The sequence below is a fragment of the Podarcis erhardii genome (assembly GCF_964252035.2).
Source record: "Podarcis erhardii genome assembly, chromosome: 8".
In the NCBI taxonomy this organism is placed as follows: Eukaryota; Metazoa; Chordata; class Lepidosauria; order Squamata; family Lacertidae; genus Podarcis; species Podarcis erhardii.
The window spans coordinates 62989970-63017619 of NC_138499.1; the positions used below are offsets into that span (position 1 = coordinate 62989970).

The 27650-nt window shown below is 43.0% G+C and overlaps 2 protein-coding genes across 13 annotated transcripts in view; one reads left to right on the top strand and one right to left on the bottom strand.

Annotated features, from left to right (window-relative positions):
• Positions 1 to 1703: 1703 nt before the first annotated feature.
• LOC309348079 (TBC1 domain family member 7-like) lies at positions 1704 to 19656 on the top strand. 4 transcript variants are annotated; one of them, XR_014159131.1, is made up of 11 exons: positions 1704 to 1804; positions 4003 to 4122; positions 6802 to 6882; positions 7196 to 7383; positions 8578 to 8715; positions 11061 to 11206; positions 11688 to 11817; positions 13158 to 13258; positions 14980 to 15038; positions 17311 to 17374; positions 18420 to 19656. XR_014159131.1 is itself a non-coding variant. In XM_081873167.1 (9 exons), exons 2-8 carry the CDS (start codon positions 4011 to 4013, stop codon positions 13242 to 13244), a joined length of 882 nt encoding a protein of 293 aa, XP_081729293.1. In that variant the 5' UTR covers positions 1704 to 1804; positions 4003 to 4010; the 3' UTR covers positions 13245 to 13258; positions 14980 to 15167. The 4 variants fall into 4 exon arrangements, 2 of the variants coding, with proteins under 2 accessions (XP_081729293.1, XP_081729294.1); XR_014159132.1 differs by lacking the exon at positions 17311 to 17374; XM_081873167.1 differs by lacking the exons at positions 17311 to 17374; positions 18420 to 19656 and having other exon boundaries at positions 14980 to 15167.
• A 968-nt stretch (positions 19657 to 20624) lies between these two features.
• The window catches only part of PHACTR1 (phosphatase and actin regulator 1), a 250771-nt gene continuing 243745 nt past the window's right edge, over positions 20625 to 27650 (bottom strand). For all 9 annotated transcript variants that reach the window (XM_081873056.1, XM_081873060.1, XM_081873057.1 and 6 more), the window contains 3 exons: positions 24604 to 24744; positions 22121 to 22197; positions 20625 to 20769 (listed from right to left, as the gene is read on the bottom strand). In XM_081873056.1, the coding sequence (XP_081729182.1) occupies positions 20754 to 20769; positions 22121 to 22197; positions 24604 to 24744 (234 nt within the window). In that variant the 3' untranslated portion in view covers positions 20625 to 20753. The remainder of the gene's footprint in view (positions 20770 to 22120; positions 22198 to 24603; positions 24745 to 27650) is intronic.

Genomic DNA, 27650 nt, shown 5'->3' on the forward strand with positions numbered 1-27650 from the left:
CTTCTTACAGCCCAGTCTATACTGGGTCCTATTGATTCCAATGTGATTAACCTGCAGGTGTGCATGTTTAAGACTGGGCTTTAGCTGCAGATTACAGGGTGTCCTTTGGGACTGAATTTCATCCACCTTTATGTTCTCTCTCTTGTCTGCAATATCTTTCTGTACCTTTTAATAACTTTCTGGATGGGTTGTCATGTTATTCTGCCACTAAGGCAGAATAATGCCTCTCTGTGAGGAACTTCTAAAATAAAAAATATGAGGGTTAATTTGAGTTGTACCAGATGCAACTATTTCTATGTGTACCAGGGGGACTTGCATTTATTTATTATTCCTCTCCCAAACCAGGTTTGAAAATGAGGATAGCACTTTGTCCGCCTCCTCCCTGCCCCCAGTGGGTTGTGAAATCCTCCCCCCCCCAAAAAAAACCCTCCTCAACGTATTAGATGTACATAGGCATGCCTAAGCAGCTCTTTGGGTGCCAGCCTATGAATCTCGTGACAGCAATAAAACCTGTTTGCTACAGCAGGAGGAGTCCATAATGGGTTGAGCAACGGCTGCCACCTAAACATGTTCTGTTCATTGCAGACTTAAGAAAAGCTGATCCAAGTCTGCCACCTATTGTCTCTTTCAAGCAAAAGCCTCATAAGCTGCAAAATGAACAGAACAACCCCAGCTCTTTTTGTAACAAAAAAGAATGTAGCAGGTTTGTTTTAAAAATAAAGTAAAATGAAGACTGTGACAGGATGATTTTCTGAAATGTAACAATACATTTAAGAATAGCTAATCACTGGGCCTTTTATTTACAGGGCAATAGTATTCATGTTTGCTAAGATGTAAAGGAAAAACTATTGGGCTTACTTCCCAGGAAAGTGTTATATAGAACTGCAGCTTTAGGCATCTAAATAAGACACCGTGTGTCTTCGTATCCAAACTCAGGACATGGATTATAAAACATCAAGCAGCCTCCCTAAAACAGCATCTAGACAAGACTAGGTGGGCTTCCATGGGGCAGGCATTTCATATACATAGAGAGAAGGGCCTCATACAGCGTAGGCTTTGCCCAGCCAGCCCCAGGAAAGTTTGCTTAGGGCTGTGCTGCAAATTTCAGCAGCAATGTAGCTTGTAACAGAACTGAGATCCACTTGGTATGCTTCAGTGTGACTGGTGTCCTTATAGTTTGGGTTACCACTTTTGCTCCTTGTGTTGCTGGATCAAAATCGGGTGGGTAGTGTTTTGGGTAGGGCAAGTGATCTGAAATCCTAATTTGCTGTCTAGAACACAGTTAAAAAGTAGCCCACTTTTTACTCCTTGGGAGTAAATACCATTGCACTAGGTAGGCTTTTGTACTCATAAATAAGCAGGTTTAAGCTTACATCGTGGAAATAGTAGGCCAGTAAAAGGATTAGTCAAACCGATATCCTGCAAGGTATTCACCTTTAGTCTAGCCTTCCCCAACCTGGTGCCCTCCATATTTTCGGGTACTACAAATTGGAGGACTCCTAGGTCGGATGAGGCTGTTTCCAGTGCAACAAAATCTCTGCAGCAATATTACGCACGCCAAACTTGCGCAGCGCTCGCGCCTCGGGGTCGGGGTCGGGAAAGACAAGCGGCTCTAGGGCCTCCGAGGCCGCCGCGCCTTCTTCCTCCTCCTCCCCTTCCCCACCCCTTGGCTGGGCGGGCCGGCGGCTGCGCGGCCCGAGCCGGGCGGAGCTCCCTCGCGCCGAGTCGTCGTTGCCGCTTGGCCGGGCGCGGCGGCCTTGGCAGAGAGCGAGCTCCGCGCCGCCCGCCGGCCCCTTCTGCACAGGCAGGTTTGCGCGCCGGGTTGGGAGAGGCGGCGGGGCGCCCGAGCGCCCTCTCCCGCTTCACCCGCCTCGCCCCCTTTCCCTGCTTCCTTCTCCGCTTTCCTGACGACCCTCGAGCGCCGCCTCCCTCTTCTGCACCTCCTTCACCCGGCCGGTCCCTATAGCGGTGGCCCGGGGTTCTCCCTCCCTCTGGTGCCCAAGCTGGCCGCCGCTTTTTCCAGCCCTCCTCGCGCTCTCCTCCTCCTCACGTGCAGTCACCCGTTCTTGTCAGCTCCCCGGTCCCACGTGCCATTTCTGGGCCGCTGCCTTCTCACCAGCTTCTCTCTCCCCACCACCGTCTATATTTTTTTCCAGCACTCCTTCATCTCCTGTAGCGTATTGACGCCCCTTACTCCCTATACTCGCAGCGTTCAGGTTCTCCCTCACCCCTATCCGCACCCAGTTTTATCTTCACAACAACTCAGTGAGGTAGGTTAGGCTGAGAGGAAAGCAGCCACTGGTCACTCATGGGGAGCTTCATGGCTGAGTAGGGATTCGAACCCAGGCCTTTCAGGTCTTAGTCCAAGGCTTGCAAAATATTCTTACATTGCAGGCGGTGGGGCTAGATGACCCTTATGGTCCCTTCCAGCTCTACAATTCTGTGATCCTATGATTCAGACTGTTTTGCTGCACTATCAGGCATTTGACCCGCCTAGCTCATATTATGAGTGGCAGGGACCAGGGTTTCAGACGTGGGTTTCTCCCTGCAGTACCTGGAGGTGCTTAGGGACTGAACCAGGGATTTTCTGCTTGCAAAGCAAACGTTCTGCCACTGAGCCACAGGCCACACTTTCAAACCTAAATGTCTTCTCTTGCAAATATATTATCTGTTATTGCACCGCTGCCTTCATTTGCTGCTTCCCAAGTGTTTACAAACCCATCTTCTCTCACTCCACCTCATCCTCCAAACAGCATCCCAGTTTCTCCATTCCTCACTTTTCTGTCCTGTAGCCAGAGATTCAAAAGCATCTAGTATCTCCTTGTACTTACTTTCATGATAATTTTTTTACATATCAACCTTTTGTAGGTGGATATTGGCTGAAACATTTCTCCTCTGAGGAAATAAGTAAGGAAGGTTTTAAGATGCTAGTGAGCTTTTTTGCAGTGTGGAGGAATGGCCACTTTGCATTAAATTTTTAATAAGCTTTGCCTCAGATTTGTTGAAAACAGACATTTAAACTTGTTAACTGTTCACGTTGGCAAATTCAATAAGTAAGCTCCATGCACACAATGCACTAGACCCTTTGCCTATAAATGATTACACCATTATGAAATTGTAAACTTACTTAAGCCCCCCAACACACACACACACACACACACTCTCCAGGCTGACATAACACTCATGTTTTGCGGCTGCCTGGATGTGATAGCTCTGTGCAGCTGCAATCCTAACCCCACTTACTTGAGAGTAAGCCCGATTGAATTCCATAGGACTTACGTCCGAATAGATATGGTTAGGATTGCATTCTGGAACATTTATGATGCACTACTCTAGAACCCAAAAACTTCTAATAAAATGAATAGCCTCTTAAGGTGACAAAAACCTCTTTGTTTTTGCTGCAACAGATCGCTTTTGGATATGGCTGCTGTTCAGGAAGTTTCTAGCTTCAAATTATGTATTTATAAACACACAAAAGTATTTTTATAATGCCATAACATAAAATATTAGTTAAAAAGTCTTTTATTAGCTGCATTCCATAGAATTGTATCAAGGTGATGTATAGTAAAAGCAGTGGAAAACACAGCAGCACATACATTTAAAACAAAATTAAAACCATAGATTGTATTAAAATTCAAGGCGATGTACAAGATTAAAACAAAATGCAATTTAAAACAGCACAGATAATCATTAAAGTGACTGGCTGATAAAAGAAATAAACAGCTACAAAGGACTGTTGCCATGAAAAAGTCTTCAAGAGGCACCTGAAAATCTATTTCTAAGTATGTTTATAATATGTAAAATATTCCTGCATTGCATTGCAGTGGTCATGGAGGGGAGCTTGGACCATGAAAGGGAGCCTGAAAACTTTGGGGAAGAGTCCACACTGCACTGTTGAAGCTCTGAAAGAGGAACACTGCACTTTTCATTGTTTTGTAGTCATAATAATAGTTTATTTTTTTGCAAGCCATCATGATTAATGATCTGTCCCCCCCCCCCCAGACTGAAACATGGCTGAAGATCCTCAGAGAAATTTCCGATCGGTGTATTATGAAAAAGTAGGATTTCGTGGTGTTGAAGAAAAGAAATCATTGGAAATTCTTCTGAAAGATGATCGGCTTGGTATGCTTGGTAGAAGACCATTTTATATCACACATTCTGTTAGAGCTCACTTAATTGCAAGTCTGTGCATGTTTACTTGAAGGAAAAGCCCGTTTGACCCAGTGAGGCTTGCTTCTCATTTAAAGGCAAACTTGTCAAGTTTGCACTTTCCAAAACAATATGTGAATTGAAACACATAGCACTTGTCAAAATTTGCAGTGCGGTTCTCTAGCTAAGCTGTGTGTACAAAAATGCATCTTAGAGAAGATTCCATGCAAAACTGTATATTTACAAACTGCATGTATAATGTTTTCATTAGGAGAAATTTGCACCAAAATGTTGAATTTTCATAGGGATATTTTTAAATAATAATTAAAAAATCACAAATTGCATCAGAAATGTGAATTCAGGATTGGAACAATGACAAATTGAGGGAATTGACAGATTTGTCTATCCCATTGCCTCAGTAATTTTTGCTTTTTCCCCAGATTGGCTTACACTCAGCCTCAGTCTGTATATTCTACCCACAAGGGCGTGGAAACATTTCTTATTTCCCTCTAAGGCAGAATATTTTGTGTGAATTGAAGATTATGCGATGCCTTTTTTGGGAATGGAATAGATACACACACACTTGTGTGTGAATGAATTCACCTATTTGTTAGTTCACACAAAACATTCTGTTCTCTCACAACATGTGGAGCGTAACCTAAGACTTAATGTGAATGATCTCTCCTCTGTTTCCAGCTTTCCCTGAGATAACTGTATGGGAAAAGATTCTGGACCTATCTGCACTATACATTTAGAGCAGTATACTTCCACTTTAAACAATCCTGACTCCTCCCAAAGAATCCTAGAAACTACAGTAGTTAGTTTGCCTTACTCTTTCTAACATCTTTTTGTAGGGAGCGCCCTTGGCCCTTTTTGAAGGAAGCCAAATGTATTTGATTTTTAATACTTTTGATAAGCTATTTTTTTTGTTTTGAATTGTTATAATTTGTATTGTTTATATTCGATTTTGTGTGCTTATTCTTTGTTACCCGCCTTTATTTTTTTAAAAAACTGAAAGACACTATCTAAATAGTAATATAGCACAACAATACCTGGAGTTCCCAGGGAAAAAGGAATTAGGCATTAAACTGTTCTGGGGATTGCCATTCTGTGAGGGGAATATGGGTCGCCTAACAATTCTCAACACCTTTACCAAACTACAGTTCCCAGGATTCTTTGGGTGAAGCCATGACTTGTATGGTAGTACAGTAGTAGTGGGCAACTTCCAACTGCTCTGAGACTCCAGCTCCCATTTGTCCAAGCCAATTTGACCAATGGTCAGAGATTATAGGAGTTGTAGTCCAGTCGCAGATTCCACATGTCTGGGGGATACTTCTTTATTTAAAAAATAGGTACTGTACTAGTTATTAGTTCTGTTGGGTTACTGAACTTGAGGATGCATATATGTATATGCATGTGTGTATAAACAGTATATGTGTGTATTTATGTGCATGTGTATAAACACACACACACACACACACACACACACACTAAAGATGGCTTCATTTTAAAAACAACTAATTTTGTGTTTGTTCAGTTATCATTTATTTATTACACTTCACCGGTACAGTGGTTCCTTGGTTCTCAAACTTAGTCCGTTCAACTCCTGAAACAGTTCAAAAATGGAGGCGCGGCTTCTGATTTGCTGCAGGAGCTTCCTGTACTCAAATGGAAGCCGCGTCAGATGTCTGGCTTCCACAAAATGTTTGCAAACCGGAACACTTACTTCCGGGTTTGCAGCGTTCAGGAGTCGATTTGTTTGGGAGCCAAGCCATTCAAGGACCAAGGTGTCAGCATCGCCCTTGAGCCAGTGCCGCCAATGGACTCATCCACTTCAGCCCCGACTGGGCTAGGCGAGCTGGGGGTAGCACTTCCAGAGACCACCTTCTGTACAGGAACAGGTCAAAGTGCTGTGGACTCACAGCTTAGAGTTGTGAGCACTGGATTCACTTCCACAAGAAGACAGTCGTCGCACAGCAGAGTATAGCAGAGTATAGCAGAGCATAAACGACTCGGAGAGCAGCTCTCTAGAGTATCTTCTTTATTCTGTCTACAACTATAATACACAACTATATACAGAGCTAAATGAGGTCTAAACGAAAAAGCTGAACTGCACTGAGTGTCTGCAGCTGCTCTTAGCAGCAACCTTATCTATACACACAATCCGACACTTTGATGTGAGGCTGGAGCGGAATAAGTAGAGAGCAGAAACCGCCCCTCCTCTCTGGAGAATCAGCAGAGCACATCAGCAGATTCTTGGATATGGGAGGGGTGAAATCTCCTCACAAGGTACCACTGTATTTCAAAAAGGCACCCATTTTGTGGTTTCAAATTTGTTTGCCTTTAATTGACAGCAGCTGATGAATCAACCAAAAACTCCTACAAACTATTTTACCCTTTACCATAAATCTTTTGAATATTGCGGCTAGGTTTTCATTTTGCAAAAGGACTAAAAGTGGAACAAGCATGTGTTTTAAATTGGGATTGTTAACCTTGAAAAGCTCGAATGATTCTTTGATGCCTCCTAGAAGCATGATTGGTGCGCTACACTTACAGATGTGTCCTGGTTGGCATCAGTTGCTGAGAACAGAGATGCTTCATAACACTGTTCAAGTTCTAAAATGGTGTTTGTTCTTAAACCCCCCTTCACAGATATTGAGAAGCTCTGCACATTCAGTCAGAGGTTTCCTCTCCCATCCATGTATCGGATCCTTGTGTGGAAGGTGCTTCTAGGTAAGATGATATGGGGAAAGCAGATTTTTCATTAGCAACATAAGGGCAGCTTTGGACATATGCTTAGTGTAATGCTAAGGAAAGCCAATCCATGCTTTGAATGCTCCATTGAAGAAGCCTTTGCATGACATCGGGGACAAGACTAGTTAATGCTCGCGTATTTGTTAAGTTCTTGAGCATTCCTTGTATCCATGGCTTATAGTACTTAGTTGATCAGAGAAAAACAACAACTGCTGTCAGAAGATCTAACCTTCTACCAGAACGTGCAAGTACATGCAAACCTAGTTCTCCTTTCTCTCTCTTCTTTTTCCAGGAATTCTTCCTCCTCACCATGAATCTCACGGGTTTGTGATGCGATGCCGAAAGGAGCAGTATAAGGACGTGCACCATGCGCTCCGAGTAATTCGCTTTATCAAGGATTCTACCCCACAGGTTGAAGTTTTCCTCCGAATATACCAGCTGGAGTCGGGAAAGCTTCCTCGGAATCCATCTCTCTCTTCGGTCAGTCGTGCTGAAATTTGCCCTCGACAATACTCCTTTGTATGAAGGCCCAAATCTTTTCCATCTGAAATTCTTTTTTTTTATTATTATTTTTTAAGAAGATATTTCTTTTACAAATTTGTATAAGCACATTCATATCCAATATAATACAAAATTCTTTTAGACTTCCCACCGCTCCCTCCACAATCCTCATAGTTTTAAATTTAGTTCACATTTCCTTTATCGTTGTATTGCCAGTTTATAAATCTTTACAGCTCATTTCTCTTTTACAATACCCTTTCTCCTCACAAAGCCTCTTTAAATCCAACTAGCGTTGTCTGTTCATCACAAATATTTTCCAGATAAATCGTAAACTTTCTCCAGGCTTGATTGAACTTGTGATCTTTTTGATATCTGATTTTTCCTGTCAGTTTATCTAATTCAGCAAAGTCTATCAATTTCCGTCCTTTTCCATCTGAAATTCTGCTCGAGTGAAGAAACTGTATAGTGGCCACATGAACTGCAGTATCTTGAGAGGTCAAATTCAGCCTTAACCAGAAATACTGTAAACAGGGCTTAGGGAAAGCACGTTCTGGTACCATCCAGGGCAGGCACCCCCAAACTCAGCCCTCCAGATGTTTTGGGACTACGATTCCCATCATCCCTGACCACTGGTCCTGTTAGCTAGGGATGATGGGAGTTGTAGTCCAAAAACATCTGGAGGATCGACTTTGGGGGTGCCTGATCTAGGGCATGTCACAGAATGAATTTCCCTTGTAGTTAGTGGCAGACATCCAAGCTGGAAGTTGGCAGCCACAGTAGGATTGGGTTGCTGAGAAAATATCCCTCAGTATGGTGACCTTGAATGGGAAGCAAATCCCTGTCATATATACTCCCTGGAGAAGGTATAATTAGTCCTGTTTAGCACTTGGATGAGGAACCTATAGCTCACCAGATGTTGTTGTTGGACTAACTCTCATAAACCTCAGCCAGGATTTTCAATGGTCATGGATGATGGGAGTTGTAGTCCAGAAATATATTGGTGTGCCGCAACTTTGTCCTCCCTGTTTTAGCACATAACAGAACATGGTGGTACCTTATAACAGAGGAGCAAAATTATTATATGTTGTCAAATAACAAAGTGGACTGGAAAATGCTGTTCCGTGAATGTGTTGCCTCTTGATAATCCCATGCCGTGGCTGCTTTGCTTTCCAGGAAGCCGAGGACGAGGTATTCCTTGCCATTGCTAAAGCTATGGAAGAAATGGTAGAAGATCACATTGATTGTTATTGGCTCATCAGTAGCTTTGTGAACCAGTTGAACAATAAGTACAAGGATTCAATACCACAGCTGGTAAGAATATTATATGCATACATATCTACATATCTGCATTCATCTATTCACACAGGAACAGTATAGTGAGATTACAGGTATAGAAGTTGTACATCTTCTATGTTGTTGCTGTTTCTGACAAGCTCTTGCACAAATACCCTGTGTGGACTTGGAAACTGAATTATGCTCTGGATTCTTTTTTGGAGGGGACGAGGGAAATGCAGTGCAAGTTTCTAGAACAGCAGTGCAGTGACTAGTGGGTAGCTCAGGGCTGACTAATCTGTAGCCCTAGAGATGCAGCTAGGCTCCCATCTCCCAGCCAATGTGGCCAACAGACTTCTAATAAATATCACGGGGATTGGAATGCTGATGACAAAGAATGCAGTCAAGGTTTTGGCATATATTCAGTTGTGTGTACAGAGGTACCTCAGGTTACAAACGGGATCCGTTCCTGAGGTCTGGCCGTATCCTGAAAATTCTGTAACCAGAGGACCACTTCTGTACACGCACGCGGCGCTGCAGAGCACTTCTGCACTTGCACGAGCGGCAAACCCACTTCTGAAAATTTATTATTCCAAAAATGAAACCTTCATCTGGTTGTAAATATTAAGATTATACCAGCAAGAATGAGTCTTTCTGTAAAAAAAAGAAAAAAAAAGATTTAAATGTAGTCTTACTGACCAGTGATTTAAATTGTGATTTAAATCAAATTGATTTAAATCAAATCCACCCTGCCTAAGAGTCTTAGGCTGCCGCCTAAGGGGCAGGGAAGGGGTTCAGCTTTGTTCTTGCACTGAATGAATGAGGCCAGTCCCTTGTTTCTCAGCAGCAGTGATGCAAATGACTGCAGAACCGCCTTCATTCCTTTCTTTTCCCATTCAAGCCGGATGCCAGGCTCCATGCTTTAATAGAAAGAGAAGTTTGTAGAAATAATTTTTCAATATCTATATATAAGATTTGATAGGAAAACACTTTGGCTTGAACTTTCCTTAGGTGATGATGATTAAAAGAAACTTTCTATACTGCCCTTCATCCGAAGATCAGAGTGCTGTTTACAGTATAAAAACACAAAAAATACACATAGCACAATAACAAACAAAACCAATACTGCCCACAGTTTAAAAGGCCATAGATGGTTCAAATAGCCAAAGACCTGGGAGAAGAGGAATGTTTTTGCCTGGCACTTAAAGATATGTAATGAAGGCGCCAGGTGAACCTCCCCAGGGAGAGCATTCCACAGGTGGGGGAGCCACCACAGAAAAGGCCCATTCTACTGTTGTCTCCCTCTGGACCTCCTGGGATGTCCTCTCCCATCACTTTTGAAGACACTTGGAAATAGGGGCATGTGTCAATTTCTTTCGACTAATGAAGAATAAGTGATTTTTTCAGATATATATATATATATATATATATATATATATATATATATATATGAGATGCAGTTTAAGGAGAAGGGAACAGGAGGCAGATTTACATAAAATATGACATTATAGCCAGTTTTTTCTCACTGGTGCCAGTCCTATCTGAATTTCTTTAAATTATTAATAAATCATGTTTATAGTAAAATATTCAGATATAATTGAAGACAAACAAATGAAAATAAACAAGCAGATGTTTAATTAATTGCTAACCTTGTCCAAAAGGTGTCCAGAGAGAACTGTTTACTGAAGTGAAGAAAACTGTGTGTGTGTGTGTGTCAGTGTCATTCAAAATAATAGAGTATTTCTGGATGGGAAGTTACTGTGGAACCAGTGCTGCTTATGAACCCGTTTTTTGTTTCGGTGTCCACACATTGCTGTGGTCAAAATGACAGCCCATAATTTTTTCCCTTTTCATTTAATCTGGACTTCCTCTTACTTGTGAAAGGGGTGTGTTTATAATGTCACACATATATAATGTCAACATTGCCATGTCTGAACTCTATAGTTTTGGGAATGTGGGCTAATCTCTATCATGCATGTAAAATGCTGAAAAGCCACCCAACAGGGTTGAAGAGCAGGTAAAAACTCCCTGCTGATGACAGTTTCCTAGTATGTGCTGTTTCCTTCCCCATCTGTCTCCTTTTTTACTAAATTAAGAATTGCTGTATTGTTACGAAGTCTCAAATTATTCAGTATATACTCTTTCTGGAGCCTCACAATCAATAAATATGGAAATGTTTAGTGAGCCTTACATTTTGGATCTGACCTTTGAAGAACATTATCTGACATGACATTTTTCACAGTGTGTCGTGCTGAATCTTTTCCCCCCTTCTTTTTTTAAGGTGCCTTGCTGCTTGTGGTTTCTTGCTATAAATCCCTATGACAGTGAGATTTATTTATGGACATTGATATACTTTATCACTTCTCTTGACATTTATCCTGCAGCCAAAACTTTTGGAACAGTACCTGAGCCTTGAAGACAGCGGACTCTTAACGCATCTGAAGTTGTGTTCAGCAATGGACCATCTTCCTTACAATCTTTGGTTTAGAAAGTGTTTTGCAGGTTGTCTACCTGAATCCAGCTTACAAAGGTAAGCATCTTTCCTCTCCTGCCCAACTTGGATCAATCAGATCACTGTAGTGTCCTTGAAAATAATCTGTTGTCCATCTTTAGCCTACAACCCACAATACCACAAACTCCTGAGTAGTGTTCCCTCTCCCCTGACCGATGCTGCAGAGTACTTTTATAGATGGAGTATGTTAGCTGCAAGATACCTCCAAACTCGGGAATGTTGCATGAATATGTTTTGACAAGTCAGAACTTTTTGACATTCTAAAACCTGACAGTTAAGGTTATTTAGGGAGTGATGCAAACTTTGGCATTTTGTGTTCCCTGCATCTTGCACCAAAGGGTGGAAGTGTGAGTTGTCATTTGCTGCTAAATGTCTCGGTCCTGCCATGACTGAGATACTATTTTGGTCAGGAAAGGAAAAAAACAACACTTCAGTACTAAATATAAATTATAGCTATAAAATTGTAGGCATGCAGTTTTTATGACTCTGTCTTTTCTAGGGTTTGGGACAAAGTTATTAGCGGCTCCTGCAAAATTCTGGTCTTTGTTGCTCTTGAGATTTTATTAACCTTTAAAATGAAGTTGATGGCCTTGAATAGCGCAGGAAAGATTCAACAGTTTTTGGAAAATGTAAGTACTCTTCCACACACTAATATACTGCCCCCCCAGGAACTCCCCCCCCCCAAATAAGGGATTTGTTTTGCGTATCAGATTTTTTGGGGAGAGAGGTGGTTGCGAGAGAAATCAACTGAGATTTTGCCCAGTGTTCAAGAGCTGCAATTAAAAGTTTGCAAAATTTTAAAAGGCACAGTTCAGACATGGCATCAAACCATGATCCATGCTAATCATAGTTTGGTTTGAACTTCCAAATGTAAGACTTTCACAATGGTTTCTGAATTCAGACATAACAAACCAAATTTAGCACAAAACACAGCCTGCGTGGCAGCTTCAGTATCCATGTTTTGTGAAGTGATCTAGGTTCAGATATAAAAACAGACCATGGTTTGTCTTGATGTCTGAGGGGAAAGGAGAGGATTGTCTCAGTGGCTGAGCCGGGCTCTGGAACTCATTCTTACCTGAACAGGGCCTCCCGCTACACTCCCCTCCCATGGATTTGCATAAGATGGGCCAAAACATTCCTTTTTATAGGAGCACTTTTGAGCCATAAATAGTCACTGCCTTTCCGAGTAGCTTTGGTTAAGTTATGTTTAGCAGCAGTTTTGTGGGTTTCCCTCCTTTCTCTCTCTGCTGTTTTAATGCCTTACAGCTGCTTTCTTTTATTTATTTGTTGTTAATTTTATTTTAAAAATCATTTAAGATGTTATTTTAAATTCTGTTGCTAGCCACTTTAGGCTTATTGAGAAAAGACGGGCTATAAATGTTTTACATAAATAGAACTCATTTGCTACATTTAAGCAGGTTGCAGGATTAACTTGACCTTGCGACTCCCCCCCCCCCAACCCACCACGTGGTCAAACAAGTTCACAGACCACAATGCTGCATCAAGCCAGTTTATCTTTTTGTATTTGCATGAGTGGCCATTCCATGCACATACACTCCTATTTTCATCTGTGTTGAGGGGAAAGAGAATATCCTTGATGCAGGAACGGAAAGGAAAATAAAGAGTGGAATTGTTTGATATGGATGACCCAGTCTGGATTTCCAGGTGTGCTCTGATGCACGCTTGGACCTTTTTTTTGCAAGGAAAGTTCTTCTTTCACTTCACTAATAGGGGACAATTCCTCCCCACACCAAACTGTTTGCATGAAAGGAGCTACTTGTTACTTGAAACTAAACAAGCAAAAGAGTGTGCTCTGTGTGCGTGATTAGCAATTGGCGTGAATGGATATGGCAGGAGTTTGGAAGAACAATCCTATAGTGACTGGTCTTTAGCTGCCTTTAGGTTTGCTGCCTGAGATATTGAAGTACTGGAATACCTCAAACTGAATATCTCTTTTTATCTTTTGTAGATACCTCAAGATAACACGGATGCAATAGTGAGCAAAGCAATTGAGCTGTGGCACAAACATTGTGGGACCCCTGCACATTCAGTCTGAGACCATGCTGCCCACACCGGTACACTTTTATTTCATTTGCCTTCCCTTTGTCCTTCCTTCCTCAACAAAACCTACTTAAAATTATTTTAACAAAGGAGATGGGGGAGCAATAAAATTGCTACCACCGTATCTGATGGAAGTGTATAATTATATCTAGAAGGGGTGGTTTTAAGTCATCTGAAGTCTGCAACACCTTGCCTTCAAGTAGAGTCTCATTTATATCAGTTGAGTTGGATTTGTTTCCAAGTAACCTTGTTTATGGGGTGTGCAAAACAGGAGCCATAATGAAGGACTTTTTTTTTACTCTCTGGAATAGATTCCTGCCTGGTTTTCTCTCACTCATTCCTCATGGCAGTAATTTGGCTTTAATTCAAGAAATCTGGTTAAACTGAGATGTTCTCCTGAACAGGAGCTGCCTCTTAAAACCCTGTTGCAGATTTTCAGATCTTTGCAAGGTCTTCCCATAGGGTTAGGAAACTGGCCGCACAGGCCTTGCCTCCAGGGCTACCTCCCGAGGTTCCTAGCATACGGATCCTCTTTCCCCACTGCACTGGAATGAACAGAAAGCAGCTTTGGCAGAGCTTCCCCCCTTTTACCTTTGCAGTCCAAGAGTGGGAAATAGGGGGAGGCAACTCAAGGTACATAACAGAGTCATTCTGTTGGTTTCTCCTGCTCTTTATATTGGGGCAGAAGGGATTAGAGCTCTTTGCATGTGCCTTGTTCACATTTAGGGGTGTCAGGGGGTACAGTTAATGTTGGTCCTTGGGATATGTTTAGTTCAAAATTTGATCCCTGATTTGTTTGTAGAAATCGTGTTCAGTGGTAGCTCCTGGCTGGAACTAGAGAGTCCCAAATACATAATTTTTAAACTAGGTGCTGGTGATGACTACTGTGTAGGCTTCTGAATTATCCTTATTTTCTTGACATGGGCTCTTTTTTTGAGCTGGAACTCACCGGAACTCTGTTCCGGAACCTCTCAGGTGGGCGCTATTGCCATTATAAGAGAACAAGGGAGGCATTCAGGGTGAGCTCCGGCACCTCTTTTTCTAGAAATACAGCACTGCTCTTGAGCCGTTTTGATCTGGTTTTTAGTTTTGGGATTAACAGACCTGTGGCGGGGGGCACTCTGAGTTAGATGGTGTGGGGGCATCCCTGTCAGTTCTGCCGGCCCTCTGAACAGCTTGATACTGTGAACTTAAAGATTATCTCTATTGGATCAGACCAGAGACCTATCCAGTCCAGCATTCTTTTTGCCCTGGTGGTCCACCAGATGGCTGTGAGAAGCCTGCAAGCAGGATATGATGGCAACTTCTCCTTCCTGCTGCTGTTCCCCAGGACCAAGAGGTGTAGTGGCTCTGATCCTGAAGACAGTATATAGCTATTTGGACTCGTAGCCATTGGTACCCATGAATTAGCCTGATTTTAAAGTCAATCCAATCTAGTGGCCATCATTTCCACAACTTGTGGCAGCAAATTCCATCGTTCAGCTATGCACTGTGTGGTGAAGTACCTCTTTTTTGCTTGTGCTGAATTGCCCAGCCTTCAGCTTCATTGGACTACAGGTTCTGGTATTATGAAGCAGGAGCAAAGCCTTTTCTCCATTCACTTTCTACACCTCAATCATGACCCTGGTTCATTGCCTTGCTTCTAAGCTTGAGTCTCCTCAGAGGACACAACTTTTCATTTTGGCAGTGTTGCTCCAAATCCCCTGATCACTTTGGTTTTCTACTCTTTTCAGATCCACCCAGCATGTGAAACCATCACCAGCCAACCTGGGAGATTCCTCCAATCCTGGTAGGCAGTTAAGCACTGACAGTAAAATACTGATTCTCACAGGCTTGGTACGTGATGTCCTTTTAACTAAAATAAAATGCCAGGTTCCTTTGCCTTTCAAAAGGTCCCTCTGTGCTGCTCTTCCTTGCATCATGGTTTGCTTTTCATTTTAAATTGTTTAAAAATTTAGTTGCCTTGCCTAGTGATGTGGAAAGTTGTGACTTAAATAGAGGAATGTTCACTCAACAGCTCCTTTATTCTCTTCGCTTCCTTTGCCCACTCTGTTCCCTTACCTTATATAGCAAGGAGAAGTGTTCCCCCTATGTCTGAGTCTTTTGCTCCCTGTGTGCCTTGCCAGTGTTTGAGCTACAGCTCCTATCTGGCACAAGAGTTGAAATCCAAAACTTACGCAGGGCAGCAGCTTGGGGAAGGGTGCCCTAGATAACCAGCCTCATGTTTCCTGTACCCTTTGTGTTTGGAAAGAGTCTTTTCCACCATCCCACCCACTTGTCAACTTTAATGGTGTCCCAGTCCTCTGTGCTCACCTCCATATTGATGTTCCTCAGAATGTTAGTACTTTCATACAATAGTAGTGTTATATAACCCATTCTTACATTAGACCATGTAATGGATCCTAACTGGTTAACCAGCTGAAGCATGCAGGGTAGCAACTGTGCCCATTTTAGATGATGCTAGCAGAATATTGACACCCTCTCCCCCCCCCCCCACATTTCAGCCTTCTGTTTTATTAATTTGGGAAACTGTCAGTCTTGCAGAATGCTCAGCTCTCCTAATCCGTGTGCTTCGACCGCAGATTACTTTAATATGGCAGAGGATGTAGTCAGTACAGTGGTACTTCGGGTTACGTACGCTTCAGGTTACAGACTCTGCTAACCCAGAAATAGTACCTCGGGTTCAGGATGAGAACAGAAATCGGGCTCCATTTCAGGTTAAGTACTGACCTCCGGAACGAATTAAGTACTTAACCTGAGGTACCACTGTAGTTGCTTTCTGATAAAATCCCTATTTTATTTTTGACTGATGTTGGTGTTAACCATCTTCCATCAACCGTGTCAGTTAGTGCATGAATGCTGAGACACACAGCTGTAAACCACTATTTAAAGCTCAGGTGCCAGACTATTAAAAAACCCCCAGAAACCCCCAAACCTTTTCCTCTGTGGCATGCTGGTGCTACTTGAAGTTGATGCGATGAGATAAACGAGCTGTGCTGAACTTTTCACACGAACAATAGCAATTTTAGATCAATGTTTTTTAAAGGCTGCAAGAAGCCTTCTGCAGTGTCTAGAAGTCAATCAAACGCTGCCATTTAAATGTCAGTGGAAAGTTCATACCTAACCACCCTGTTGTACGTACAAAGAATAAGATTGCAGAGAGAATTTTCCTTTTGTGCGTTGTGTTACTCAGTTTGTGGCATGTTCTTTCATCAAGAAGTCTGTTTCGTGTTTAGGGGTGGGAGGTGATGAAAGCAAGTAAGCCTTTTGGTAGAGACCCAACTAGTTATGTAGAATCTAGGGTTGCCATATATATTCATAAACTTTTTGGCTTTTTTTGCAAAACCTCGAAGAAAAAAAAGCTAGATTTTCGCTTTTTGAAATAGTGCACTGATTGCCAGGGTTGCCATAACTATAGTGTTTCGGGTTTTCTTGCTCTCTTTCATAAAATTAGAAAGAACAAATTATAAATTTTCTTGTTATAATAAGAAGCAGGGCTTTTTTTCCCTAGCTGGAGCTCACCAGAGCTCAACTCTGACACCTCTCAGGTGGGTGCCATTGCCATTCTAAGACAAGCCCATGTGGTGAGCTCTGGCACCTCTTTTTCTAGGAAAATGGCACTGATAATAAAGGTTCTGTCAGAGTTACATCAGTGTAGCTTTGGCGCAGCCAAAGCCAGAGTTATTCCTGAAAAAGCAGTGTGGGTGGCGGCGGCAAGGCGAGACTTGCCCCTTTTCCAGGCTCCTTTTGGCTCTGTCACATGACCTAGCAAGTTACACTGGCAGAAAGGGTGTTCCAAATCAAAAAAATGGTGTGTAAGATTACACCAGCATAATTTACCTTGGCATATATTACTCTGGCTTCCTATAGTTTGGATTGCTCTGCCAGCCACTCAAACGATGCTGATTTATACTTCCTGGTTATCTGTGTTCCTTGTTACGTTTCCTGCACGCTAGAGGGAGCAATTCTGCAGAGAAAGGGCCCCTTTGAGCTTTTAGCCACTATCATGTTGTTGTTCAGCATTCAGTTGGTTCTGGTTTGTTGTTGTTTATTGTTTGTAGTGAGACTCAAGTTGCTGTTTAGTGGCCTGGAAACCTAAACAGGAAGGAAGGCAGCATATTCGAGGTAAATAAATTAGATGTCACTTCCGTGCAGCTTGCAGCCCTGCATCATAAATAACTGTAGAATCAATAGCAGGCAAGGAAAAAAAGACCACGTTTTTTCTTTTAAAATGATTTTTTTTAAGAAACTGCATACATCAGAGACAATTTAAATACCATGCAGTTTCAATATGTACAAAAACCCTAGGATGTAGAGATTCAGTTTTAGTGTTTCCTCTAGGTATTTACATTTTGTTCTGGTTTTTACTTTCCCCCCCATACAGCCATAATCTGTTAAATTACAATACTGGAAGATCACAGGTTTGACTGTCACCACATTCACTCCTATACAAAGACAAAACTATGTACATACACTTGACTTGGAGAGTAACTGGAAAATGCACTGGTTCCAGAACCACTGAGATGCTCAGGCGTACCCTTCCCTTGCTTTTCTGTTCACACAAGAATAAAGTTCGGCTGGATGAACAGGCAGGCGCAAGGAACAATTTTCAACCCTGTTTGCCATATGCAGCAACATCATCTGTGCCCTTTTTCAAATCACTACCCTTTGACAGATTTTGAGGGAGGGAGGAAATGGTTTTTTGTCCATGCAGCAAGAGAAATTGCAGCTCTGTGTGAGATAACCTTCATCTGCATGTGAATCATAGAGGCATATTTAAGTGAATGCAAAAGTTCACTGCTCATGCTAGGGGAAATAAATGAGACATCTATGCAACCCCTGCTGAAATGAATGGAAGCAGGATGACAGTAAAGCCCATCTCCATAGATTTCAGAGGGAAAGCGTTGCATTAGGCATTTGTAGTGGAGTGCACACTTCCCGTCACCTGTGATCACTGTGCTAGGGGAACAGCTGAATGGCTCTGCTCCAGGCAAGACAAGCATTAAGCAGACTTGAAAAGTAAGCCATTTTTCAAATGAAAGTTTTGCTAGATCCATTTCTATGTTACAGGGGGAAATAAATATCCATTTGTTTAGTGCTACTTTTTGGTAGTGAATACAGTGCATTGGCATGATCCAATAATTGGCTTCTTTCTTTCTTTGCATGGTAGGGACACTGAGGTTTTGGAACAGGTGTGTTGCACACGCAAGCCTGCTAGGAACCTACCTGCCTGCAGAAAACAAGCAAATTCAATGTTCCATGCAATAGCCCATTGCATGCAATAAAGGAAGCTGCTAAGGGTCAGCAGAGTGGACCCATCTATTTCCAAACGTACCTATGGGCACAACGGCAACACAGTATGTAGTCACTCCCAGATCAGCTCAATGGTATCTTAATGTAGGGCAAGGGGGCATCTTCAAAGAAGTGCCACTGTACTAGCTCTGGAAGATGCTCCTTTGCACGTGGATAACATTGGGCTGAGCGCTAGGTCTTGAAAAGCTACAAGACTTGTATTGTGAATAGGCTCCCCAATTGCATGTGTTAAGTGCTAAACTGATAGCCCAGCCCACTTGGAAATTAATGTTGGCAGAAATGTGGGGAAAGACTCAGCATACTTCTTTAACCAAGTGTATCACAAATCACAGTAAAACCAGAATAAGTGGTTTCACTTGCACAGAATTTGGCAATCTTATTGTTAGGAGGAAATGTTCTACCTTGTCAGGTTTGTAACCGTAGCCATAATCTGTATTTTTAACTGGAAGGTACAGAGGGGATAAACCAGCAGGTAAATTGACCCCTTGTGCATCCTCCAAGCCACTCAGTACAGAATGCTGAGCCTTGCCCTGTGCTTCAATGAAGAAAACAGACCCATAACCACACCTTGTGAATCCCCTGGCATCCTACCACACAACTGTTGATAAATGCAAGGTACTGATGATCTGTAATATGTAAAAGCTTTTCACAGCATTGTGCCCACTCACTAGCTGTGGTGCCCAGTGATGGTGGGGAATGCCTTATCACCCCAGTGTAGCCTCCTCAGCTAAAAAAAGTAAGAAAAAAAAGTGCACCACTAAACAGGCCTGCTTTTATTTGACTCGGGCTGAGGAAGAGAGAGGGCCTTTTCCACGGGGTGAGGAGAAAATGCAGGTTACCAAGTGTTCTGTTCAAAAAGAAAAGTTATGCTGCCCTATACAAACTTCTTAACACCAGTGGAAAAGTGTGAGAAGTGAACTTCACTTGGGAGAGGCATGCTCAGGGCTCAGCTGCTGAAAGAGAGTGGGGGTTCCTTACCAGGAGGCATCAAATTGGTGGGCTTGGCCAAAGTGCTATCAAAGACAGGGATCTGGAACACTATCCAATGTGCAAGGGTCATCCTATTAAGAGAAGAGCCAATGCCTTAATAACAACAACAACAAAAAACCCCTCCACAAATCCAATCCAAATGCTTTGGTTCTCAGTATCATGCTGGGACATTCATGACAACATATTTTGTTATTTACACCAGGTAGTGTTCTACACAACAGAAATGCCAGCTCTTAAAAAATAAACGTATCCATGCGCACAGAGCAAAATTGACCCTACAATGATCTGGAGCTCCTTTCTTCTCTGCACTGCACACCTTACGGAACCTGCAGCATCTAAGTAAAGTTGGTGTGCTGTATCAATTTGGTTAACTGACAGAGCTGCTCTGCCATCCAGCCTCTTTACGCAGGTGTAAATGAAAGCAGGAAGTTACCAAGCAGGGCAAAAGGCATCCTGACTCGTTCTGTCCGTAAAGGTAATAAGCATGTTACTGAATATCCCTGTAATAATCGGCAACAATTTCAAAACATCACTTTTTGCAGCAAAGGGGGGGGAGGGGGGGTCACTTGAATGAAAGAGATGGGTGACAAGGAATCTTCTGGGTGTTTTCCTCACAAAACAAATGGGTGACAGCCAGCCAGCCAGCCAAGAGATCCTCCAGGGATGATTCTTGTGAAGTGTCAAAGATAGGTAGATCCTCTGAGCGGGTCTTGGCCTTCCCCCGCATCTTTCTAAGGTGCTCTCAAACAGAAAGAAGTGTTTGCTCAAAGTGTTGACCCAGAAGGATGGTAGGCCTTGTCTGAGCTTTTGTCCAGCAGGTCTATGCCCAACACCAACTGCCTTCAGCTTTCTTTGGAGTCAGATGGGAGATGCTTGAAGGAAGACGGGATGCATTAACGGCTGATCTTGGATGAGGATGGGGAATCCACACAGCAGAGTTTTGAATATGAGTGCCAACTCCTGGCCCAATTCTTGCCATGGGTGGCTTCGGTTGCTGAAAGTTGTCCCAACATGTCTCATGATGTAGTTCTACCAAGTACAGGAAAACACAAGCTTCCCTGTTGTTGTCGTCTTCCTCATCTTCTTGGTTTTTAAAAAGGCAGTCCAGGAAATTTACATTGTACATTAACAGAGAAGTGAATGGTACCAGCACTTATGGTTCTTTCCAGATATGTTTTGAAGATGGTGGAGTGCTCACTTTCTATGGTCTATGAAACCTAAAATTAAAAAAGGGGACGGAGAAGGAAAAGAAAGTAAACCCAGTTGTTTTTGAATGAGTCAACCAATTTGATGGTTGCATATTTTTTTCCAAACATTCAGAATCATGACAGAGCTTTGGGTCTGAAATATCCAATAAAAACCTAATCCCTCAACAGTCCTGTGAACCATGGAGAAGTGAGTTGGGAGTTGCTGTGGGAATGAAGACCTCTCAACAATTCATCCTGATAGGTGGGGTGGCACATAGCAGCCTTCTCCAACCTAGTGCCCACCGGACATTTTGAAGTAAAACTACCATCAGCATGCTGGCTGGGGCAGACGGAAGGTGTAGTGCAAAGCATCTGGGGGGCACCAGGTTGGGGAAGAACTGGGTAGCAGAAGGACTGCCAGATTGTCTTCCTGGTAATTCTACCCAAAGCCACTGTGACTGTCCTAGCTGACTTGCACATTCTAAGAATCCTCAATTATATTCCTCCACCAGAGAGTCATTCATACATAAAACTACCATGCAACTATTGTGTGAACTACACTGCAATATGTCATAAGAGGTTACCGGGGTCTTTTATTTTACACAGTATTTCACTCTCATAAGAGCTCCTTCATCTGCCACAAGAGAAAAGCAACACATACACATATTAAGTCTGCCCATTACTCATTTCCATAATGGCACAAAGATCTCATTACCTTCCTAATGATTTTATAATAGGGGCTTATTGGGGGTTTGTGTAAGTGGGATGACTCAACAGCATAAAAATCAAGATGGGGGGGGGGATAGGTACAAATAGACATGCAAAACGAGCCCTGGTGGTTTCCTGTCACAGGGTTAGGAGGGTAGGATTCTGTGTTCAAATAGATAAGAGGTTTCCCAGTACAAACACACTCCATGCAACATTCAATCCTTTGGTCTAACCCAGCAGGACTCTTCGTAAGTTCTTAAATTCTGTGATACAAAGTTGAGTGGTACATCAGCATTTTCAGAAACAGAAATGTAGACCTTTATTACCCATCTGGAAAAAATTCCAGGGCTAAACCACCCCCCTTTGCATAATAATAGTAAATATATGTATACACCATTCCTGCCATGTTTTTGCTTCTATGGAAATGAAGCTGCGAATGTAGTTGCAAATTTCATTGTATGCAGCCCAAGGCAAGCCTTACATCTAGTAATACTACAGATCAATAGTATACAAAAAAATTAAATACATACTGACAATGAAGGGCTCCTGGAGATTTTTTTTAAACCAAATATTGGTCAGGGCTACATATGGGCCTTATGCTGATGGAGTTTGTACTGGAAATCTGCTTTTTCAGTCATTTTTAATTATTATTATTTTAAAAAAAGCATCTCACCTTGTTAAATGCCTGCTTAATTCGTGAACTTCCATTTCAGTGCTTTTAAACTCATTGAGCTCTTTGCGAATTGCCGCCTGCAGGGGACAAATAGAAGCACGTAAATATGCAGCTGAAAAGCAGTCTGAAGGTACATTCCACTTTTCTAAATTATGAATAGATGGGCACTAAATGGAAAGTGGTCCGTCTCTTACCAGATCAGTAGCTTGCTAGAGCCACCGCTCGGAATGTAATACGTTATAGCAGCCTGGGTGACACTTGGGATGCTCACCTGTCAGTGTGTTGTACACCTGGATCCAATACATATTGACTAGAAGCAAGGGCCACGGTCTAATGGGACGTTTCTCCCAAGTATGCATGCACAGAATTGCTGACTATTTTAAGAAAAGGATAAGTATTCTAGCTGCTGTGAACAGGAAGGAAATTAATTCTTTAGATATAAGGGTAGAATTTAGGGTTAAATCTAGTGAGAGTAAAGCAATTGCCGAATTAGGAGAGATAGATAAAAGACTTTCCCCCAAAAGGCATGGACCATGGTACACTCTCACCAAATATGAAAACAGGAACCTCGTGCAGTTTTTGATCTTCAAAATGGCTTGTGCTGTAGAAGGCAAAAACTCATGCACTTGTAAATACTGAGTGTGCATTTGACACATATGATGGCTGTATTTTATTTCAAAAAAGGGGGGGGGGAAGAGTCCAGGTTGCATGAGCTTTTGCCTGCTAGCCACAGAAGAAGCCATGAGGCAGAGACATACTTCTTGAGTTCCCTTGTCCTTTGCTGGTGAGTTTGGTACTCATTCCTAGTTCTTACACACTGGACTTTGGGAACACAGATCTGCCAAACATAAATCATCACACCAACCAGGAAAAAGACAGATTTAATGGAGATCACTCTGCCCGAAGGTCATCACTACTTAAATCTTACGACCTGGGTCTTTTGCTGCTGAAGACCCAACAACCTCAGACCACATTTCAATTTCTACTAGAGATTCTTATACATCAATCTAATAGTGTCAAAAGAATTTTCAAAAGGGGTATATCACATCTTTCAAGACGGAAGTCAAATCTTGTCCGTCAGGAGCACGGGCAAATACCATGGAGCATTAACTGTCTCCTTTTAGTGAAAGCTGTCAGTTTGACTTTCCTCCAAGCTGTGATAAAGCATCCTCACAAACAGGAATAGACATGCCACTAACTGCAGGAGGACAATCAGGCTGCAAAGATGAACTCTCCGGAAGAGTGCACATGACCTCTTCTTCTAGCACACAAATGTTGAGTGATTTATAATGTATCTGTGTTATCTCCTGTGCTGCTTATTTTTCGCCGTAGGTTCTGTGATGGCAGAAATCCACACAGAATCAGTGGGGGCTTGATAGGCTAGACTGTATCCTGAGAGGGCAGATCTAACTCAGATCTAACCAAGACTGGTGAAAGACTGTGGTTTTTAAGAGGGCTGGGTGTGGTTTGAAAGGGGTACCATTTTCCATGGAAAAATACCTTTTATTCTACTGTCTCCAGTCAAACAGTTTTGGGAGATAGGTGTAAGATAGGTGGTGTGTTGCAAGAAGGCCTCTTTTTGTAACTCAAGATACTTGGTATGTTAAACCAGACATTAAAGAGACCACTGGGATTGAGAATAAAGATTGACAAAACATAGCTATCACCTTAAGAAACACAGACCTTATTGTCACTCCATGGTTGAATATGTGGCAAGCCTGAGTGCCACGGTAAGTAAACAGAGAATAATTTCTTATCTCAGTTCTGTGGTATCCTGTACAGAAACAGCTTGCAAAATCTATTCCTCTGGTGGAATTGCTCAGCAAAAAAAATGCATGCAAGTGTTGTCAACAAAGTATTTCTCAAATAATTACAGGCTTGATTTCCCTCATGCCAGGTTTGGTGATGGTGTAAATGTCCTACAGATTTTACTGGAATTAATGCAAATTTAAGCAAGTGTAAGCTAATGTTTGTGATGGGAAAATTAAAGAGACTTGGCAGGGAAAGCACAAAAAATCCAGTTGTAGCTCCATCAAACAGGCATGCTTTAAGAAGCAATTCTTTTGCAAATTCCTTGTATGAGCTGACTTGAACTGCACCTCCTAGACTATTGTGCAGATCCAACCACAGTCATCCTTTGGTTTTTGCACTTCCCCAAATTTTCTGATGCAATTTTTGGCTCAACAGCTTATAAAAATGTGTACATCAAGATAAAAACTTAAGCATTCGTTCTTTGGGAGAAAAGATGTTCAAAAATGCATATTTCAATATGAATTTCTGTGCATTGAAGTAACCATAGATTAATTAACAAATGGGCTTATGCAAATAGACTTATGCAAGGACATTGTGGAGGGTGCTGATGAGCTCCCATCATCAGTGACTATGGACCATGCTGGTTGGGGCTGATGAAAATTACAGTCCTACGTTAGCTACCCCTGCATTAGACCAAGGCTCAAGCCCAAGGCTTCCCCTAAGCTACGTACCTTGTCAGCAGCTGTGAGCCGTGTCCATGGCTTGTCTGCCCGCCTGTCATAGTCCTGAGCATCTGCCACTTCCACATAATCACTAAAGCGGATGAGAATTTTCCTTTCGCGCAGCTCTTCTACTGTAGGCCTTTGACTTAGCTGTAGGGAAAAAGAGAAGTGTTCCAAAATGTCATTCTTCCCCAAAGCGATACACTGATTTCTTGTGCTGACCAAAGGGAAGGGGGAGAGGGGAAGTTAAGAGAAATGCTGCTTTATTTTCCAGTTCCTCATCTGTGTCCAGTGGCTGGTTTTTAACCGCTGTTTCTGCCATCTTAACATTAGATGTGAGGCCACCAAGAGACATCTCTTGTACTAAAAGGCTGCCTATTATTTCTGAATACTGGACTGAATGCATGATTTGTTAATTTCACACCCACCACTGATTCTTCATAACTCCATCAGATGTTGAGGGAGTCCAAGACAGGGCACCTTATTAAAGTGCCTTCTTGGTGGTGGCATCATGGATGTGCAATGTCCACTTTTCAAAAACTAGAGAAAACTTACCTGATATGTCAGACTGTAGAGACACATGGAGGCAATTAACACTGCTTTCCTTGCTTGCTGTTTATGACTCCGCATTTATTTGATTTCATGGTACTTTTTTCCATAGAAAGTAAGGCTGAAGTATGTTGATTAAGCTTCCCCAGTTGTTACTTCCAGCCCAATTACATGCACATTTACTCAGAATTATTGAGGAGGAGTATATGGGGCAGTAGTCAGATATGCTGTTGGTGGCCTACCAACTGAAAGAGCGTTTGGCATGCAACAATCTTCATTGTACCAAAACAATTATTTCTAATGCAGTGATGTAAAAAAAGTAGGACAACAGTGCTCGGAGAGGTCTTCACAAATCTGTCATAGTTCTGTCATACTGTTAAGTCCGTATACAGTGGTGCCCCGCAAGACGAATGCCTCGCTAAACAAAAAACCCGCAAGACGAAAGGGTTTTCCGATTTTTAGCGGCTTCGCAAGACGAATTTCCCTATGGGCTTGCTTCGCAAGACGAAAGCCCATAGGGAAATCTCCGGGGACAGCCGGGAAGCGCAGCGCGCCTTCTCCTCTGTTCCCGGACCTGTCCTGAAGGCTTGCGGTGGGAGGTCCGGGAACAGAGGAGAAGGCGCGCAGCGCTTCTCCTCTGTTCCCGGGGCTTGCGGTGGGAGGAGGGTTTTTCCTCCCCACCGCCAACATTCAGAACAGCATTCTGAATGTTGGCGGTGGGGAGGAAAGCCCTCCTCCCACCGCAAGCCTTCAGGACAGGTCCGGGAACAGAGGAGAAGGCGCGCAGCGCTTCTCCTCTGTTCCCGGACCTGTATTGAAGACTTGCGGTGGGAGGAAGGCTGTTCTGAAGGCTGGTGGTGGGAAGAAAAGCCCTTCTCCCCCGCCAGCCTTTAGAAGAGTTCCCCGCAGGGCTCTCCAAGCTGCGGATAGCAGCCTGCTGCCCCTATCTGCAGTTTGGAGAGCCCTGTGGGGAAGTCCTGCAGGGCTCCCCAAGCTGCGAATGTCTGCCCTGCGCGAGGGGCGCTCTGCTTAAGAGCGCCCCTCGCGCAGGGCAGCAGGCTGCTATCCGCAGCTTGGAGACCCCTGCGGGGAAGTCCTGCAGGGCTCCCCAAGCTGCAGATGTCTGCCCCGCGCGAGGGGCGCTCTGCTTAAGAGCGCCCCTCGTGCGGGGCAGCAGGCTGCTATCCGCAGCTTGGAGAGCCCTGCGGGGAAGTCCTGCAGGGCTCCCCAAGCTGCGAATGTCTGCCCCGCAGCCTAGGCAGCCCTGCAGGAACTCTTTTCTTCCCACCGCCAGCCTTCAGAAGAGGTCCGGGGACAGACTGCTCATGTGGTCTGAAGGCAGTCTCCCTAGGAACGCATTAATTGATTTTCAGTGCATTCCTATGGGAAACCGTGCTTCGCAAGACGAAAAACTCGCAAGAAGAAAAAACTTGCGGAACGAATTAATTTCGTCTTGCGAGGCACCACTGTATTTAATAGTTGGTGATAGGCATTTACCCAAGAGCAGAGTATGGCTGAAAAGGACTTATATTCCCCTTGAATGCACTGAACTTTTAATAAAGTAAGCAGAATTACAGGGATTTTCCAAGGGTTGGGGCAACCTATTGAGATCAGTATGTTATACAAATGCCTCTCTTAAATTATGTCCAATCAGTTTCATCTTTGCAACCATAGATAAGAGCAGCATTTTTGTTCCATTTGTCAGGAGCTACTCTAATCACAATTCTGGAAGAATGCTGCAACCCTAAATTTGATCTTAGGTCCTGTTGATGCTAGGCCTTATCTCTTACAACTATCTAGACTTGACTTTATGTTTAATTTAATTTACATTCAATAACAGGGGTGAATTAAGGGCTTTCCTTTCATGGCCATGCCAGTGGAGATTCAATGGCAAGCTTTAGGGCTGTCTAAAATAGAATCCTTTCCCCAGCCTATAGAAGAGGCGGGAAACCTGAAATGAAATAGCTGAATTCACTTTGGGGACTTGGGGAAAGGTTTACCAAGTCCATGCTACTCATGGGAGCATGGCCACTCTACCCAGTAGGACCTTGTAATGTCAATCCAACAATGGCCTCATGCTTTATGATCTGATACTGGTGCAGCAGTTGATAACCTAATCTTAAATGTGTTTTTGGACTGGGATGTGGGGACTATGAAGAATATCACGCCACTTCTACTAAAACGCTATTAACTGGAAAAGTGGCTGGAAGCTTAAGGACATCAACAAAATTGGTCCCGGTGATTCAGTAAAAGTGGTTGCTACAGGGGTTACACAAACCCCTATTTTTTTGTAACCCCTGCAGTATTTTTCAGAGATATAGGGTTGTATTAAGGTGAACAGCATTACAGTCACTTCCCCTCCCTCCCCTCCCCTCCCCCCGCAGCACCCTCTTCTCCCCCTCTCTTCAAAATCTGCTCTAGAGCATTGGACCCCCTGCAGGAGATTCTGAGGCCATGCAGGGAGCTGAAGGGGGAAAGAGAGGAAAGGAAAGCTAGAGTTGTGTGAG

Excerpts from the sequence above, each read along its gene's own strand:
- LOC309348079 (XM_081873167.1), top strand. The coding sequence starts at position 4,011 with ATGGCTGAAGATCCTCAGAGAAATTTCCGATCGGTGTATTATGAAAAA. Across the intron at positions 6,883-7,195 it reads TGTGTGGAAGGTGCTTCTAG|GAATTCTTCCTCCTCACCAT; the intron begins GTAAGATGATAT and ends TTCTTTTTCCAG. Across the intron at positions 8,716-11,060 it reads AGGATTCAATACCACAGCTG|CCAAAACTTTTGGAACAGTA; the intron begins GTAAGAATATTA and ends TTTATCCTGCAG.